The following is a 19,594-nucleotide window of genomic DNA, read 5'->3' as shown; positions in this document are numbered from 1 at the left end:
AGAACTCTGGAAACGGAGGTCCGTCTTGAAGTCCTGAGCGATTTCCCGCACCAGGCGCTGAAAGGGAAGCTTGCGGATCAGCAGTTCGGTCGACTTCTGGTATCGGCGAATTTCACGCAGGGCCACGGTTCCAGGCCTGTAACGGTGAGGTTTCTTCACCCCGCCTGTGGCAGGGGCACTCTTGCGAGCAGCCTTGGTAGCAAGCTGCTTACGCGGAGCCTTGCCTCCAGTACTCTTGCGCGCGGTTTGTTTAGTTCGGGCCATGCTGCGTGCGTCCGATCACCTCGACTGGATTCGCTCGCAGGATTTCAAGCTGGACGGTTGTGCCCTCGCGATCTCCGACTTCAGCGTAGCTCCCGCCGACTGGTTCGCCCTCCGCGGTCTCCTGACGCCGTGTAGCTCTCGCATTGTGGCACCCCGCCCTTGGACTTCTTCGACCGGATCCCCACTTTCCTATCTCCTTCTTTTTTCCTCTCGTTGGCTGTCTTCTTCTGCTTCTACTTTCCTTCTATTCTTTTTATCCCTCCTTCCCCCCACCCCTATAAGGCACTGCGCCGTGTCGCCTGAAGGCAGACAGAAATTAGGTGCCTTTTTCCTCTTCATTCTAATCACTACCACCACCACCACCTCGACTGACGGAGCGAAACTGCGCTCCTGCCGGAGATCGGCAAAAGCGGCTTCGCCGCACGACCCATCTCTCTCCCTCCCATTGGCCGAAGCGTGAGAACCCGTCCGCGTGCGAGCGCGGAAGCGTACGCCAGGATGCTGGCTGGCGCTCATTTTCGGGCAACCGTGCAGTTCGCGGCTGCAAAGAGGTACACCGAAACGAAACCACTACCGCTGTACAATACAGCCTGCTGCGCATTTCTTTCGCCTTCCAGGCAACACATCAATCGACGCTGTAGCTCGTCGCTTCCCGAAGCGGCGCGACGGAGTGCGAGACGCCACCATTCACGCCAACAGCGCGCATCGCACTAGAGCGCCTCGCATCACCGAGGGCAAATGCGCACTGCCACGCCAAAAAAACTTGCTCCTTGCGTTGTCGCTTATTTGCGACCATTACGTAGATGGGCGAAGACGACGAGAGACCACCGGCAGTGTTGGTATATGCATACACGTCCGCGCAACGACAAGGAGTAAAACGCAACAAAACATTCTAACACAAACACCCCGTACATCCAACTGCCACTGAGCGCGCCTACTTGCTCAATCGCAGACAGTAACGGGACTCAATTTTATCTTCCTTTCCCTCTTAAGAATCACTCATACATACTTGCCAAACTACTAGGTGCGCTCAATGGCGGTTGGATGTACGGGGTGTTTGCGTTCGAATGTTTTGTTTCATTTTTACTCCTATTCCCTCGATATGTCGTCTCACTCTGGCTTCCCTCATGTCTCTTTCTCTACACTTTTATTCCCACCCTTTTAATCCCCCCTCACCCCCCATCCCTTGTGAGCTACCGCTGAGGTGTCGCATCCTGATGCAGACAGTTTCGGGGCTCACTTTCCTCTTCTTTTCCATCTTACACATCAGCAATCCCCCCCCCCCCCCCAACCTCTAAGTGCTAAATATGTGGCACAAAAAGCAGGAAATGGACTCAATGAAAGGGTGAAAAATAATAATCATAATAGAAACGAAGATCAACACGCGCCTCAAAAAGCCCCATTCACTCCTCTTTCACATTTTCACGAGAAAATGAAGGTACACACATGGAGAACAATTTTTGTTATAGGTAGGCTTGCCTGAGCAGAACCACTGTCGTGCGCCTTGGTTACACATTCGACACGCCTCGTCCTGTGCGGAGGTGGGTGGGAAACCAAGGGTGCACTTGAAAATGCAATGCTCGTGGGTTGGTGTCGCCATCTGACGGCAGGCTCACGCGAGCGCGCCTTGCTTTCGAATTTCCCGCGCTCGAACCTCTCGCGTTTACATCATGGGCTAGTCCCCCCCCCCCCCCCCCTCTCGCGTGGGCGGCGAAGCCAGCCTCCCTAGAGTGACCACCTCTGCCGGCGAAATGGAAACACTTGTTGCGTAGCTGTCCGTCCAAGTAAAGCTTTCACAACTGCAGTGTTCGCAGCACCAGTACAGTACATGAGTGCCACTTCTATCAAGTGCAGCTTCCCTCAGCACGCTGCATGGGCAGCGCTTATTGTGTACTTGCTTCTGACTTGCGCAGAAATTCTGTTTAAACATCCCCTTCCACTTTTCTTTCTTTTTTTTTTTGTATTTTGCAGCTCGGCAGCGCCAGGTGTGAAAAAAAAAAAACAAACAAAAATTATTAGGCGTGACAATGTACACAATGTGTTATTGAATGGGGCACTTCTGAGTGCACAGCGGGCGCGGTAAACACGACCAACCTGTCACAATCAATTTTTTCATTTGTAAGTACACATCCCTTCTTCGTCTGGGTGCCCCACGGTAGAACATAGTGCGTTTTTATTTATTTTGACACAACGTGACGCGATCGTGTAGTGGGCATTCCAAAGAAAAAAGCGAGTTCGTGCTTCCTGAGCATAGTCGTGTCTCCAAGAATGCAGTGACCAGGGTAGAACGCTGCGCTCGGCTTCTTCCTTCGCGCGATAAGGTAACTAGGCGACGTTCGCTTGACGGGCCCGTTTTAGCAGCTTGGCTTGCAGGAAGGAGAGGAAGAACTCGCAGATGCGGCGATTGATTCGTGCATGCAGACCCAGGAGAAAGACGACGACGCGAACGAAATGCGGTGAACGTGACAAGTACCCAGCGCGATCAAGCTACTACTACACGAGGTGCTGCTCACCTGAGCGATGACGCAATGATATTGCAAAGAGGGACGGACGGGTATGGCGAACCGCTGGGATCACACTGCCGAAGCATCAAGTGGGTAGCCCTGAAGAGGGCTGTTGTGTTCTCGTTGGCTGGCTGCAGGCGACGCCGCTGGCTTCTTAGCCTCCGAATCCGTACAGGGTGCGGCCCTGACGCTTGAGGGCGTACACGACGTCCATGGCTGTCACGGTCTTCCTTTTGGCGTGCTCGGTGTAAGTGACGGCATCGCGGATCACGTTCTCGAGGAACACCTTGAGAACGCCGCGAGTTTCCTCGTAGATGAGGCCAGAGATGCGCTTGACACCGCCACGGCGCGCCAGACGACGGATGGCCGGCTTGGTTATGCCCTGGATGTTGTCACGCAACACCTTTCGATGACGCTTGGCGCCACCCTTCCCCAGCCCTTTGCCACCTTTGCCACGGCCAGACATGACGGCTTCCGAAGTTTCTGCTTCTGCTTCGAAACGCGCCCGGAAAGCGAATGGTGGTGGTGGTAGTGGTTACAATGAAGAGGAAAAAGGCACCTAATTTCTGTCTGCCTTCAGGCGACACGGCGCAGTGCCTTATAGGGGTGGGGTGAAGGAGGAATAAAAAGGATAGAAGGAAAGTAGAAGCAGAAGAAGACAGCCAACGAGAGGAAAAAGAAGGAGATAGGAAAGTGGGGATCCGGTCGAAGCAGTCCAAGGGCGGGGTGCCACAGTGCGAGAGCTACACGGCGTCAGGAGACCGCGGAGGGCGAACCAGTCGGCGGGAGCTACGCTGAAGTCGGAGATCGCGAGGGCACAACCGTCCAGCTTGAAATCCTGCGAGCGAATCAAGCGAATGCTCGACACGATCGAGTCGCGGTGTCGGCGCCGGCCCGCGAGACTGAGGAGGAAGGCGAACGGCGCACGCCGGTTGGTCGGCGGCCAGCTCGTCTCTCTCTCCCTCTTTTCTTCGCGAGGAGCGCGTTGGCCGCGCAGGTTGCTGCACTGACTATTTTTCTGCACTACAAGATTGAATATACACGGCAAACATGCTTTCGTTTGTTTGTTTGTTTTTAATTCTTTTCTCGTTACTGTTGCTAAGTTTCTTGCCCATTCATTCACGCACCCTTCACTGCTGCAAAATGGCGTATCAGTCGTATCAGCTGCCCCAGCGGCAAGGAGACATCAAACCGAGTAAGCGACAATTCATGTACGCGTACGTACAAGCCCAGCGGATACAACGCGTTCGCTAAAAAACGTTTCATCGTGTCCACTGAACATGACACACGCAATATTTGTCAAAACTCACAGCTGCAACAGCTCACCTGTGTGCCGCACGTAAATAAACTGCACACTTAACACTTTGCGACTACTCGTCCCCGGCGTGTGCCCCCCCCCCTCTTTTTTTTTTTTCTTTTCTATGTTCTCGCTTTCTCTCTAATCACATCAATGCCTCATTTGCACGCACGAAACCCGTTTCACGGCGTCACTTTGACGCCATCCTTGTCGCCAAACCAAGGGACTAACACACGCGGTCCGGGCACGGCCTCATGGCCGGAAATTTCTAAACAAAGCGTGCTCGCGTTGTTGTGGACGCCGGCACGTGAAATTCGGCAAAGTAACAGCACCTTTGGCTGGCTACGCGTGTCTCAAATTTTACTGTGGCAGCTCCACTACATATCGCGATACGGCAGTTTCACCGAAGCCACGCAACGCGACCGCGCTCATTTCAGCATTCACGGGGACGGCAGAGAGTGAGAGCGCACCTCCTCTCGGGCGCGCCTCTCCTCCCGTAAACACGGACTGTCAAGCGGTCCGGTCGCAGCGAAGTTTCCCCATCTCCTTGCGGGGTGGTTCAACACCTGCCCGTTTCAAGTGCACGGTTGCACTGTGAGGAACCCTGCAAGGGTCACGCAATTACAGGCAAAACAGCCCTAACTCTAAAGCGCCTTACATAGGACGAGATTGGAGCGTAAAATGCACCACCCTTTATGCATTCTTTCTTCTTTACAGCGTTGGAAGAGTGTTCGTTCGCTGCATGTTTTACGCATGCGTACTTTCGCTTACATAATACCTTCGGAGGCTGACAACCTGTTAAGTAATCTATCAACGACTATCCGGACGGCATCAGCTGTGCAAAGAAGATTTGCAGTTGGCCTTCCAGAGCCGTCCAGAGCACACAAAGTAGGTCTACACATCGTGGCAACCAATATTTCGAAAAAAGTGAATTGCGTAGTATTATAAAGAATACAACTTTCAGAATGAGCAAAACTGCTTGGTTTGACCAAAGTACAAAGAGGTGCGATTTATACCACATCGATCCATTTATTGAATTAAAAATTACGCTGGCATTAGATAGAATATCGGAAACTCTAATTGACCGATTGAGGCTAGGCACGGCATACACAAAAACATTTGTTTTTTTTTTTTCTTTGCACAGACACGGCAGAGCTGAAAGTCCCGAATGCGAATGCGGATTGATAGATGAAGACGTATGTCACCTTCTCGTAGACTGTCCACATCACGAGACGCCGTCTTAAGTCCGAACAGTTGGCATTAGACCGCAGACCGTTTAACATGAAGAAACTTCTGGGTCCGTGGCCTACTCGAGTTTTACAGTCGCACGCTTTAAAAGCATCAACACGTTCTTTACAAGACAGCGGGATTGCTGATAAGTATTAAGAAATAACGAACTTTCATTTGTAACAAATGTACTTATTATGTACAGTATCACGTGACTCTCATCATGTGTGTGTTGTGAAATGAATGACGTGTCGACAATTATGTACACACGAGCGAATGCATCTTTATACGGACCAGACGTGTGCTCTACTGTTTTGTGCTGGTGGACCGAATATTATCGAGGGACATTATATCAGAGACTTCATTCATTGACTTTCGAACATTTACTTACCATTGTGTTCTGATATGTGCGTATAAGTGTAAGTGTGTCTTTGCATATCTCTGCCCGAGTTTTCTACTTTCCATGCACTGCTTTGTACGTTTTGCTTCAAGATACGTGTTCAAGTTTAACTCAACGGCCAAGGAGTAGCCGGCGCCATAATGGTGCGCCGACATCTCCTTACATATCATATCAATAAGAAAAAAAGATGCGCGCCAATGCCCATCTATTGTATTCCCTTCTCACGTGCCCCAATACCAAACTGCGCGTGCCATTTCTGTGGTGCAAGTGTGTTTAAGTAGTCGCAGTTTCATCTTTCACAATCATGAGGGTTCCCATATTGAAAGTATTCCTTCCCCGAACTTGTGGCAGGGACGCACGATGCGAAATTACAAAATGATCGCGCTTGAAAGCTTCATACAAATGCACTGTCGACCCGCCGAACATAGTCAGTAATCTAAAACAAAGCGGAAATAAACGGTGCGTCCGCTCATTCATTTAAGGTAAGTTTCCCACCACATTCCGAATGGAACGTACCACTCATTTGTGCCTAGCACAGGCGCATTTGTTCTTTCGAAGAGAACACAGTGTTCCGCTACACCGTGTGATTATGTAAACGTCAAGCCGAGCAGTGTCGTTTGCTGGCCGGCCTGGCTATGTTTCTTTCGGCGACGCGCAAACGGAGCACTCGGTGCGAAAACGGGAAATGCCCATACCTCGTGTCGACCGCCTTTCTTTACTGGATTTCGTACTTCTTTGTGCACTATATAAATCACCTGCGTGGTACCCCTGTCATGCGTACGCACAGTTTTGTTTTTTCCTTCACTCGGGCTGTCGATACTTTGCTTTCGGACAATAATTAGCATGCAGTCCGCCGCCACGCTTTTCTGCTTCTACAGCTATTGTCACATGCGTCTATATATTTCTCCCCTATCTTTTCTTGCATCAATGCTTCCGCACATTTTTCACCGCGCCACGCACTTTAAGCTACATTCACTCCTCCTACAGTCTCGAAACGGGCCTGCCCTGCGCTCTCAAGAAATAAATGCCCCAATTTCGTAAACAAATGAATGGCGTGGCAGAGAAGGAACTCTGCGCTGTCTGATGAATGTGGCTGTACCCTTCACATCGGGCGGCAGCTATCACCACCTAGCCATAATGCTGACCTAACAAACAGCTACATTTATCTTGTTTTTTTTCTCTCTTTAAATAGTGAAGTATAGGACCGCGGTGCTTTGCAGTGAATGGTTTAGTTTTCACTCTTGCCTTGACTTTAGCCACCAATAAGATAACCACCTTCTAGTTAATTCTACCCGCCTAAAGTCTATTTTGCCCTCCCCCGTCTCTAAACCCCGGTGCTTTTGAAAAACTCTGCGCCATCATTCTAAACTATAAGGTGAAGCCCTTTACATAGCATTATCAAGTGTTCGGCAGTTTCCTTCTCTCCGCATGCACTGCATACCGTGTATACCCCTTCATATTTGGCCCGACATGTCGGAGTTGCTCGGGCAAGCGCTGACGCGAGTTTCCTATTCTATCATTTCCCAAGAGCTGAACACACTCGAGTTCATGTTACCTTTTTTTGAGAGAAGCGGCCACCTTCCCCCTGTTTTTTTTTTTTTTTTTAATTACCACGCTCCTGGTTTTGTTTTCCCTCCATTACCGTACTTGTGGCACTTTTCTCCGCGCACTCGGTCTTCTCTAATTTACCTGTTCAACCTCCCCGAGCACACACGTCGAGCGCGGCACACCAACGCTCCTGCTAGCGGTGTTCAACAGAGAGAAGAGGATGGATTCGGAGCCGAATCTCTCAGCACAACCCCTATGCCGACGCAGACAATTTGGGTGGCTCTGAGAAGAGCCGTTGATTTGTCGTTGCTCGCTGTGGCCCACGACGCACGCCTACTTGGAGCTGGTGTACTTGGTGACGGCTTTTGTACCCTCGGACACCGCGTGCTTGGCCAGCTCTCCGGGCAGCAGCAGGCGCACCGCGGTCTGGATCTCCCGGCTCGTGATGGTCGAGCGCTTGTTGTAGTGAGCAAGGCGTGACGACTCGGCGGCGATACGCTCGAAGATGTCGTTCACGAAGCTGTTCATGATGGACATGGCCTTGCTGGAGACACCAGTGTCGGGGTGCACCTGCTTCAGCACCTTATAGATGTAGATGGAGAAGCTCTCCTTCCTGCGGCGCTTCTTCTTCTTCTTGTCCGTGGCGCGCACATTCTTCTGCGCCTTGCCGGCCTTCTTGACGGCTTTGCCAGACGGTTGGGGAGGCATGATTTCACACAACACGCACGCGAGACCAGAGTCGAATGCGCGTGTCCCCCCGTCTCGCCGCGCTTAAATATGAGCGAGGGGTGTTGACGAGATCAGCTTCCCCCCACCCCTATAAGGCACTGCGCCGTGTCGCCTGAAGGCAGACAGAAATTAGGTGCCTTTTTCCTCTTCATTCTAATCACTACCACCACCACCACCATTCGAGCACGGCTCTCATCTCAGAAGGCAGCAGCTTTCTTGTTTTCGGCAACCGGCGTCGTACCAAGCGAAAAGCAACACCATGTCCGGACGTGGCAAGGGCGGCAAGGCGAAAGGCAAGAGCAAGACCCGTTCTAGCCGCGCGGGGCTTCAGTTCCCCGTGGGCCGTATTCACCGCCTCCTACGCAAGGGAAACTACGCCGAGCGCGTCGGAGCTGGCGCTCCGGTCTACCTGGCTGCCGTACTCGAGTACCTGGCCGCCGAGGTGCTCGAGCTGGCGGGCAACGCCGCTCGTGACAACAAGAAGACCCGGATCATCCCCCGTCACTTGCAGCTCGCCATCCGCAACGACGAGGAGCTGAACAAACTGCTTTCCGGCGTCACCATCGCGCAGGGCGGTGTGTTGCCCAACATTCAAGCCGTGCTTCTTCCAAAGAAGACGGAGAAGAAGGCGTAAGCGAGCACCCCTTCCGCGCGCTCGCCGCATTCCCCAAACGGTCCTTCTAAGGACCACCCAAACAGGTGACGCGGCCGTGTTTCGCTTCGCAGTCACGATGGCTCTGTTCGTACCCTCAAGCGTGTTTGTTTTTCTATACTTTATATATATTTCCTCGCGACATCAGTTAGCCACAAGTGCGCGACGCCAAATGCTGCAAAGAGACAACCAAATCACGCAGCTCGGCACCGAAAAAGACAGAAAAGAGCATGTAAGCGTTGTCATTTCTCATTAAAAAAAAAAAAAAAAAAAGCTCCACACGTAACCGTCTATCCTTACGATGACACCTGAACGGGTCAGCACAGGGACAGAGTAAATTTAATACCTTTGAATAGAAAAACAAACGTAAGGTAAAAAAAAAAAAGAGAGAGAGAGAGAGAGAACCCGCCGTTAGCGCATTCCATTTGGTGCTTCTAACACAATTTATTTCGTCTATCTTGCTAGGCAGCGCAGCCACTATTACACAGAACACACAACACAAGCGCTTAACTTCAACTAAACGTTTATTGCAAAAAAAAAAAAAAAATTGTCCAGAATATGGCACAAAAACTTGTTCAGCTTCAAAAGAAATGAAAGGAAATGACACGCGATGATTTCGAGTGTGTTAGTGCACTCTCTATCGCGCTCACGCGGAAAGAACTGTTTTTTGGATGGGGTGATAGAGAATAACAGACAGTAATGTGCGGGACTGGCACGTGTGCTTTTTGTTGTCTACCTTTTACTATTCTTTTTCTCTGTTCACCCCCTTTATAAACTCTGACGTTTGCAATGAAAGTTCAGTTGAAGTTAAGCGCTTGTGTTGTGAGGTCTGTGTAATAGTGGCTGCGCTTCCTAGCGAGATGGATCCTTACCAACTGGCCCGATACAATTGTTTATTTCGTCTCTCGGTAAAACTTCATCACCTCCTACGAGTGCACCCAAAAGTTGCGCCGGGGTCCAGCAGCCCAAGTCACCATGGCGTTACGCAAACAGAAGCCCTCAAAAACACCTTACAAGCGGCGGGCAAAAAGGTAAACACATAAATGAAATTGACACACCACAGGGTCGCAGCACGGCTGCTGCACACACACCGACTGAAGCTAGCCTACCTTTTCTCTGTCTACTCATAATGATACACACTTTTACCTTGAATTTGTCAAAGCTGAGCCATTTCTTCGTAATAACGACGCGCCGACGTTCCGTTCTTCCGCGCGCTAGACAACGGCAGCCACGTACGTACAAAACATGACAGCAAAAGAGGGTGCGGCCGGAGTACGTGGCCTGGAGTGGTCTCGTAGCCAAAGCAGACACGTTGGTGGTCCTGAGAAGGACCGTTTGTTGTTGCTTGCCTGTCGACCGAAGCGCAGGGAGCAGCCCAACTTAGGCGCGCTCACCGCGAATGCGCCGAGCCAGCTGGATGTCCTTTGGCATGATGGTGACGCGCTTAGCGTGGATGGCGCACAGGTTGGTGTCTTCGAAAAGACCAACGAGGTAGGCCTCGCTAGCTTCCTGTAGGGCCATCACGGCAGAACTCTGGAAACGGAGGTCCGTCTTGAAGTCCTGAGCGATTTCCCGCACCAGGCGCTGAAAGGGAAGCTTGCGGATCAGCAGTTCGGTCGACTTCTGGTATCGGCGAATTTCACGCAGGGCCACGGTTCCAGGCCTGTAACGGTGAGGTTTCTTCACCCCGCCTGTGGCAGGGGCACTCTTGCGAGCAGCCTTGGTAGCAAGCTGCTTACGCGGAGCCTTGCCTCCAGTACTCTTGCGCGCGGTTTGTTTAGTTCGGGCCATGCTGCGTGCGTCCGATCACCTCGACTGACGGAGCGAAACTGCGCTCCTGCCGGAGATCGGCAAAAGCGGCTTCGCCGCACGACCCATCTCTCTCCCTCCCATTGGCCGAAGCGTGAGAACCCGTCCGCGTGCGAGCGCGGAAGCGTACGCCAGGATGCTGGCTGGCGCTCATTTTCGGGCAACCGTGCAGTTCGCGGCTGCAAAGAGGTACACCGAAACGAAACCACTACCGCTGTACAATACAGCCTGCTGCGCATTTCTTTCGCCTTCCAGGCAACACATCAATCGACGCTGTAGCTCGTCGCTTCCCGAAGCGGCGCGACGGAGTGCGAGACGCCACCATTCACGCCAACAGCGCGCATCGCACTAGAGCGCCTCGCATCACCGAGGGCAAATGCGCACTGCCACGCCAAAAAAACTTGCTCCTTGCGTTGTCGCTTATTTGCGACCATTACGTAGATGGGCGAAGACGACGAGAGACCACCGGCAGTGTTGGTATATGCATACACGTCCGCGCAACGACAAGGAGTAAAACGCAACAAAACATTCTAACACAAACACCCCGTACATCCAACTGCCACTGAGCGCGCCTACTTGCTCAATCGCAGACAGTAACGGGACTCAATTTTATCTTCCTTTCCCTCTTAAGAATCACTCATACATACTTGCCAAACTACTAGGTGCGCTCAATGGCGGTTGGATGTACGGGGTGTTTGCGTTCGAATGTTTTGTTTCATTTTTACTCCTATTCCCTCGATATGTCGTCTCACTCTGGCTTCCCTCATGTCTCTTTCTCTACACTTTTATTCCCACCCTTTTAATCCCCCCTCACCCCCCATCCCTTGTGAGCTACCGCTGAGGTGTCGCATCCTGATGCAGACAGTTTCGGGGCTCACTTTCCTCTTCTTTTCCATCTTACACATCAGCAATCCCCCCCCCCCCCCAACCTCTAAGTGCTAAATATGTGGCACAAAAAGCAGGAAATGGACTCAATGAAAGGGTGAAAAATAATAATCATAATAGAAACGAAGATCAACACGCGCCTCAAAAAGCCCCATTCACTCCTCTTTCACATTTTCACGAGAAAATGAAGGTACACACATGGAGAACAATTTTTGTTATAGGTAGGCTTTGCCTGAGCAGAACCACTGTCGTGCGCCTTGGTTACACATTCGACACGCCTCGTCCTGTGCGGAGGTGGGTGGGAAACCAAGGGTGCACTTGAAAATGCAATGCTCGTGGGTTGGTGTCGCCATCTGACGGCAGGCTCACGCGAGCGCGCCTTGCTTTCGAATTTCCCGCGCTCGAACCTCTCGCGTTTACATCATGGGCTAGTCCCCCCCCCCCCCCTCTCGCGTGGGCGGCGAAGCCAGCCTCCCTAGAGTGACCACCTCTGCCGGCGAAATGGAAACACTTGTTGCGTAGCTGTCCGTCCAAGTAAAGCTTTCACAACTGCAGTGTTCGCAGCACCAGTACAGTACATGAGTGCCACTTCTATCAAGTGCAGCTTCCCTCAGCACGCTGCATGGGCAGCGCTTATTGTGTACTTGCTTCTGACTTGCGCAGAAATTCTGTTTAAACATCCCCTTCCACTTTTCTTTCTTTTTTTTTTGTATTTTGCAGCTCGGCAGCGCCAGGTGTGAAAAAAAACAAACAAACAAAAATTATTAGGCGTGACAATGTACACAATGTGTTATTGAATGGGGCACTTCTGAGTGCACAGCGGGCGCGGTAAACACGACCAACCTGTCACAATCAATTTTTTCATTTGTAAGTACACATCCCTTCTTCGTCTGGGTGCCCCACGGTAGAACATAGTGCGTTTTTATTTATTTTGACACAACGTGACGCGATCGTGTAGTGGGCATTCCAAAGAAAAAAGCGAGTTCGTGCTTCCTGAGCATAGTCGTGTCTCCAAGAATGCAGTGACCAGGGTAGAACGCTGCGCTCGGCTTCTTCCTTCGCGCGATAAGGTAACTAGGCGACGTTCGCTTGACGGGCCCGTTTTAGCAGCTTGGCTTGCAGGAAGGAGAGGAAGAACTCGCAGATGCGGCGATTGATTCGTGCATGCAGACCCAGGAGAAAGACGACGACGCGAACGAAATGCGGTGAACGTGACAAGTACCCAGCGCGATCAAGCTACTACTACACGAGGTGCTGCTCACCTGAGCGATGACGCAATGATATTGCAAAGAGGGACGGACGGGTATGGCGAACCGCTGGGATCACACTGCCGAAGCATCAAGTGGGTAGCCCTGAAGAGGGCTGTTGTGTTCTCGTTGGCTGGCTGCAGGCGACGCCGCTGGCTTCTTAGCCTCCGAATCCGTACAGGGTGCGGCCCTGACGCTTGAGGGCGTACACGACGTCCATGGCTGTCACGGTCTTCCTTTTGGCGTGCTCGGTGTAAGTGACGGCATCGCGGATCACGTTCTCGAGGAACACCTTGAGAACGCCGCGAGTTTCCTCGTAGATGAGGCCAGAGATGCGCTTGACACCGCCACGGCGCGCCAGACGACGGATGGCCGGCTTGGTTATGCCCTGGATGTTGTCACGCAACACCTTTCGATGACGCTTGGCGCCACCCTTCCCCAGCCCTTTGCCACCTTTGCCACGGCCAGACATGACGGCTTCCGAAGTTTCTGCTTCTGCTTCGAAACGCGCCCGGAAAGCGAATGGTGGTAGTGATTAGAATGAAGAGGAAAAAGGCACCTAATTTCTGTCTGCCTTCAGGCGACACGGCGCAGTGCCTTATAGGGGTGGGGGGAAGGAGGGATAAAAAGAATAGAAGGAAAGTAGAAGCAGAAGAAGACAGCCAACGAGAGGAAAAAGAAGGAGATAGGAAAGTGGGGATCCGGTCGAAGCAGTCCAAGGGCGGGGTGCCACAATGCGAGAGCTACACGGCGTCAGGAGACCGCGGAGGGCGAACCAGTCGGCGGGAGCTACGCTGAAGTCGGAGATCGCGAGGGCACAACCGTCCAGCTTGAAATCCTGCGAGCGAATCCAAGCGAATGCTCGACACGATCGAGTCGCGGTGTCGGCGCCGGCCCGCGAGACTGAGGAGGAAGGCGAACGGCGCACGCCGGTTGGTCGGCGGCCAGCTCGTCTCTCTCTCCCTCTTTTCTTCGCGAGGAGCGCGTTGGCCGCGCAGGTTGCTGCACTGACTATTTTTCTGCACTACAAGATTGAATATACACGGCAAACATGCTTTCGTTTGTTTGTTTGTTTTTAATTCTTTTCTCGTTACTGTTGCTAAGTTTCTTGCCCATTCATTCACGCACCCTTCACTGCTGCAAAATGGCGTATCAGTCGTATCAGCTGCCCCAGCGGCAAGGAGACATCAAACCGAGTAAGCGACAATTCATGTACGCGTACGTACAAGCCCAGCGGATACAACGCGTTCGCTAAAAAACGTTTCATCGTGTCCACTGAACATGACACACGCAATATTTGTCAAAACTCACAGCTGCAACAGCTCACCTGTGTGCCGCACGTAAATAAACTGCACACTTAACACTTTGCGACTACTCGTCCCCGGCGTGTGCCCCCCCCCCCCTCTTTTTTTTTTTCTTTTCTATGTTCTCGCTTTCTCTCTAATCACATCAATGCCTCATTTGCACGCACGAAACCCGTTTCACGGCGTCACTTTGACGCCATCCTTGTCGCCAAACCAAGGGACTAACACACGCGGTCCGGGCACGGCCTCATGGCCGGAAATTTCTAAACAAAGCGTGCTCGCGTTGTTGTGGACGCCGGCACGTGAAATTCGGCAAAGTAACAGCACCTTTGGCTGGCTACGCGTGTCTCAAATTTTACTGTGGCAGCTCCACTACATATCGCGATACGGCAGTTTCACCGAAGCCACGCAACGCGACCGCGCTCATTTCAGCATTCACGGGGACGGCAGAGAGTGAGAGCGCACCTCCTCTCGGGCGCGCCTCTCCTCCCGTAAACACGGACTGTCAAGCGGTCCGGTCGCAGCGAAGTTTCCCCATCTCCTTGCGGGGTGGTTCAACACCTGCCCGTTTCAAGTGCACGGTTGCACTGTGAGGAACCCTGCAAGGGTCACGCAATTACAGGCAAAACAGCCCTAACTCTAAAGCGCCTTACATAGGACGAGATTGGAGCGTAAAATGCACCACCCTTTATGCATTCTTTCTTCTTTACAGCGTTGGAAGAGTGTTCGTTCGCTGCATGTTTTACGCATGCGTACTTTCGCTTACATAATACCTTCGGAGGCTGACAACCTGTTAAGTAATCTATCAACGACTATCCGGACGGCATCAGCTGTGCAAAGAAGATTTGCAGTTGGCCTTCCAGAGCCGTCCAGAGCACACAAAGTAGGTCTACACATCGTGGCAACCAATATTTCGAAAAAAGTGAATTGCGTAGTATTATAAAGAATACAACTTTCAGAATGAGCAAAACTGCTTGGTTTGACCAAAGTACAAAGAGGTGCGATTTATACCACATCGATCCATTTATTGAATTAAAAATTACGCTGGCATTAGATAGAATATCGGAAACTCTAATTGACCGATTGAGGCTAGGCACGGCATACACAAAAACATTTGTTTTTTTTTTTTCTTTGCACAGACACGGCAGAGCTGAAAGTCCCGAATGCGAATGCGGATTGATAGATGAAGACGTATGTCACCTTCTCGTAGACTGTCCACATCACGAGACGCCGTCTTAAGTCCGAACAGTTGGCATTAGACCGCAGACCGTTTAACATGAAGAAACTTCTGGGTCCGTGGCCTACTCGAGTTTTACAGTCGCACGCTTTAAAAGCATCAACACGTTCTTTACAAGACAGCGGGATTGCTGATAAGTATTAAGAAATAACGAACTTTCATTTGTAACAAATGTACTTATTATGTACAGTATCACGTGACTCTCATCATGTGTGTGTTGTGAAATGAATGACGTGTCGACAATTATGTACACACGAGCGAATGCATCTTTATACGGACCAGACGTGTGCTCTACTGTTTTGTGCTGGTGGACCGAATATTATCGAGGGACATTATATCAGAGACTTCATTCATTGACTTTCGAACATTTACTTACCATTGTGTTCTGATATGTGCGTATAAGTGTAAGTGTGTCTTTGCATATCTCTGCCCGAGTTTTCTACTTTCCATGCACTGCTTTGTACGTTTTGCTTCAAGATACGTGTTCAAGTTTAACTCAACGGCCAAGGAGTAGCCGGCGCCATAATGGTGCGCCGACATCTCCTTACATATCATATCAATAAGAAAAAAAGATGCGCGCCAATGCCCATCTATTGTATTCCCTTCTCACGTGCCCCAATACCAAACTGCGCGTGCCATTTCTGTGGTGCAAGTGTGTTTAAGTAGTCGCAGTTTCATCTTTCACAATCATGAGGGTTCCCATATTGAAAGTATTCCTTCCCCGAACTTGTGGCAGGGACGCACGATGCGAAATTACAAAATGATCGCGCTTGAAAGCTTCATACAAATGCACTGTCGACCCGCCGAACATAGTCAGTAATCTAAAACAAAGCGGAAATAAACGGTGCGTCCGCTCATTCATTTAAGGTAAGTTTCCCACCACATTCCGAATGGAACGTACCACTCATTTGTGCCTAGCACAGGCGCATTTGTTCTTTCGAAGAGAACACAGTGTTCCGCTACACCGTGTGATTATGTAAACGTCAAGCCGAGCAGTGTCGTTTGCTGGCCGGCCTGGCTATGTTTCTTTCGGCGACGCGCAAACGGAGCACTCGGTGCGAAAACGGGAAATGCCCATACCTCGTGTCGACCGCCTTTCTTTACTGGATTTCGTACTTCTTTGTGCACTATATAAATCACCTGCGTGGTACCCCTGTCATGCGTACGCACAGTTTTGTTTTTTCCTTCACTCGGGCTGTCGATACTTTGCTTTCGGACAATAATTAGCATGCAGTCCGCCGCCACGCTTTTCTGCTTCTACAGCTATTGTCACATGCGTCTATATATTTCTCCCCTATCTTTTCTTGCATCAATGCTTCCGCACATTTTTCACCGCGCCACGCACTTTAAGCTACATTCACTCCTCCTACAGTCTCGAAACGGGCCTGCCCTGCGCTCTCAAGAAATAAATGCCCCAATTTCGTAAACAAATGAATGGCGTGGCAGAGAAGGAACTCTGCGCTGTCTGATGAATGTGGCTGTACCCTTCACATCGGGCGGCAGCTATCACCACCTAGCCATAATGCTGACCTAACAAACAGCTACATTTATCTTGTTTTTTTTCTCTCTTTAAATAGTGAAGTATAGGACCGCGGTGCTTTGCAGTGAATGGTTTAGTTTTCACTCTTGCCTTGACTTTAGCCACCAATAAGATAACCACCTTCTAGTTAATTCTACCCGCCTAAAGTCTATTTTGCCCTCCCCCGTCTCTAAACCCCGGTGCTTTTGAAAAACTCTGCGCCATCATTCTAAACTATAAGGTGAAGCCCTTTACATAGCATTATCAAGTGTTCGGCAGTTTCCTTCTCTCCGCATGCACTGCATACCGTGTATACCCCTTCATATTTGGCCCGACATGTCGGAGTTGCTCGGGCAAGCGCTGACGCGAGTTTCCTATTCTATCATTTCCCAAGAGCTGAACACACTCGAGTTCATGTTACCTTTTTTTGAGAGAAGCGGCCACCTTCCCCCTGTTTTTTTTTTTTTTTAATTACCACGCTCCTGGTTTTGTTTTCCCTCCATTACCGTACTTGTGGCACTTTTCTCCGCGCACTCGGTCTTCTCTAATTTACCTGTTCAACCTCCCCGAGCACACACGTCGAGCGCGGCACACCAACGCTCCTGCTAGCGGTGTTCAACAGAGAGAAGAGGATGGATTCGGAGCCGAATCTCTCAGCACAACCCCTATGCCGACGCAGACAATTTGGGTGGCTCTGAGAAGAGCCGTTGATTTGTCGTTGCTCGCTGTGGCCCACGACGCACGCCTACTTGGAGCTGGTGTACTTGGTGACGGCTTTTGTACCCTCGGACACCGCGTGCTTGGCCAGCTCTCCGGGCAGCAGCAGGCGCACCGCGGTCTGGATCTCCCGGCTCGTGATGGTCGAGCGCTTGTTGTAGTGAGCAAGGCGTGACGACTCGGCGGCGATACGCTCGAAGATGTCGTTCACGAAGCTGTTCATGATGGACATGGCCTTGCTGGAGACACCAGTGTCGGGGTGCACCTGCTTCAGCACCTTATAGATGTAGATGGAGAAGCTCTCCTTCCTGCGGCGCTTCTTCTTCTTCTTGTCCGTGGCGCGCACATTCTTCTGCGCCTTGCCGGCCTTCTTGACGGCTTTGCCAGACGGTTGGGGAGGCATGATTTCACACAACACGCACGCGAGACCAGAGTCGAATGCGCGTGTCCCCCCGTCTGATTGGCTATGAAAGAGGAAAAGGAAGAGAAAAGCGCTGTCCCGTTACTGCCTCTCGTAATGAGGGCACCTCCACAGGAAAGCGCAGGGAAGGGGGAATGGGAATGAAAGAGTCAGAAGAGAAGAGGTGAGTATAGAGTGGTGAAATGCATTCGATCACTGGCCCCGCGCACGCGCGCAAGAAACAACGCAGACACCAACCGAGTGAAAGACCGCCGAGAAGCCGGAGACGATCAATGCGCCCAAGTAGTGAAGAAAAAAAAAAATCACTCACACGCACACACACACCACCGAACAGGCAGGGAGAAGTTTTGGGCGCTCCGCAATCACGAGGGAAGGGGAGAGAGTGTCTGCTCCGACGGGAGTGGCCTCATAGGAGAGAAGAAGGCCGTCAGGCAGGTGGGAGTGACTACGTAAACAATCACGTGGGACTCCGAGGGGGCGTGGCGCGCGGCACAGAAAACAACAACACGTGGGATTGTAACGGGCCTCTTTAGAGGCGCGTGAAAAGGTTCGCGTCGCCAAAGAAATCCAGGAGCGCATAGAGCGCCCGGCGAAGTGTTGCCACGTTCGCCGAGGGGAACAGCAAGTGTTCTGCACTCACGTGTGGCAGGCCGAGTTTCCCGTAGTTGTCCCAGAGCCGGCGACGAATGTCTGCGTATCCTGGGCACTGGCACAAAATGTGTTCAACGGTTTCCTCTGCCGGACACTGCACACACGAAGGGCTCCCACTGCCACGCCGTTTAGAGAGCAGTTGCGCTGTTCGGCCGCATCCAGCACGAAGGCGCAGCAGGAAAGCACGAGCACGCCGACCGATTCCCGTTGACGGCAGGCGGGGCACAGGCTTGCCGGCTGCTGTGCGGGGGTCTGGGTGTAGAGCTCGGACGTGGCGTGCGATTATGAGTCGCGCCACATCGTAGTCCCGAACGAAGTTCGTTGTGGGAGTGGAGGGGTCGTGGGCGTCCCTTGCGAGCTCGTCGGCTGCCTCGTTGCCGCGCACTCCGACGTGTGAGGGCACCCACTGAAACGACACATCGCACCCACTGCGCACGATCACGGTGAACTTGCGCGTGAGGCGCTGTGCGATCGAAGAGCCGTTTTCGCCCCTCGCAAGGGTGAGGATGGCCGCCCGAGAATCGCAGAAGATGACGGCCGAAGACGGGAGGAACTCGACCAGCTGATCGGCCGCAAGGTTCAGAGCCGCGAGCTCAGCGGTCGTCGAAGTCGCCGGGAGTGGAAGACGACACTTCCTCTCGTCTCGTAGCACCGGAATGACGCTGGCAGCAGCAGCGGATCCGTCCCCCTTCACTGAGCCGTCGGTGTAGAGATGAAGGTGGCCGGAGTAGCGCTGTTCGATCAGTGCGCAGGTCTCCTGTAGAAGGGCAGCCCGTGGTGTGTGCCCCTTGCTGCGTACACCCGGAACCCTGATCGAAATGGGCAGCCGGGAGTCCCAGTGAGGAGGGATAGGCAGGAGACCTGCGAAAGGGGTTCCCGAGATGAGGCTGGCGTACTCCAGTGCGCTGCGGCCCATACCAGTGTCGGGCAGCGATAGCAGACGATGTACGAGTGCCTTTCCCCCTCGCGTCATGTGCAAGCGCTCGACGTGACGCAGAGCACAAGCCTTGGCTCTTAGCGAGAGGGGAAACTGATTCGTTTCTGCATAGGTCACTCCCACTGGAGACGCCCGAGGCATTCCAAAGAGGCGGCGGATGACGCCGCGATGTGCCCTCTCGAGATTTTCCCACTGTGGCTGTCGCAGGGTGATGCAGGAGAATGCGTAGAGGGCCCTGGCTCCGGC

The 19,594-nt window shown here is 52.1% G+C and overlaps 1 protein-coding gene across 1 annotated transcript; it reads left to right on the top strand.

Moving 5' to 3' along the window:
* The first annotated feature begins 8,049 nt into the window (after positions 1-8,049).
* LOC142791890 (histone H2A-like) lies at positions 8,050-8,603 on the top strand. The gene has a single exon (XM_075885562.1). It carries the CDS (start codon positions 8,229-8,231, stop codon positions 8,601-8,603), a length of 375 nt encoding a protein of 124 aa, XP_075741677.1. The 5' UTR covers positions 8,050-8,228.
* The last annotated feature ends 10,991 nt before the right edge of the window (positions 8,604-19,594 follow it).

The sequence above is a fragment of the Rhipicephalus microplus genome, unplaced genomic scaffold, assembly GCF_043290135.1.
Source record: "Rhipicephalus microplus isolate Deutch F79 unplaced genomic scaffold, USDA_Rmic scaffold_196, whole genome shotgun sequence".
NCBI lineage: Eukaryota > Metazoa > Arthropoda > Arachnida > Ixodida > Ixodidae > Rhipicephalus > Rhipicephalus microplus.
This window is presented reverse-complemented; position numbering and strand designations above follow the sequence as displayed.

What these genes read in the sequence shown, in the direction of transcription:
- LOC142791890 (XM_075885562.1), top strand. Translation starts at nt 8,229, where the DNA reads ATGTCCGGACGTGGCAAGGGCGGCAAGGCGAAAGGCAAGAGCAAGACC.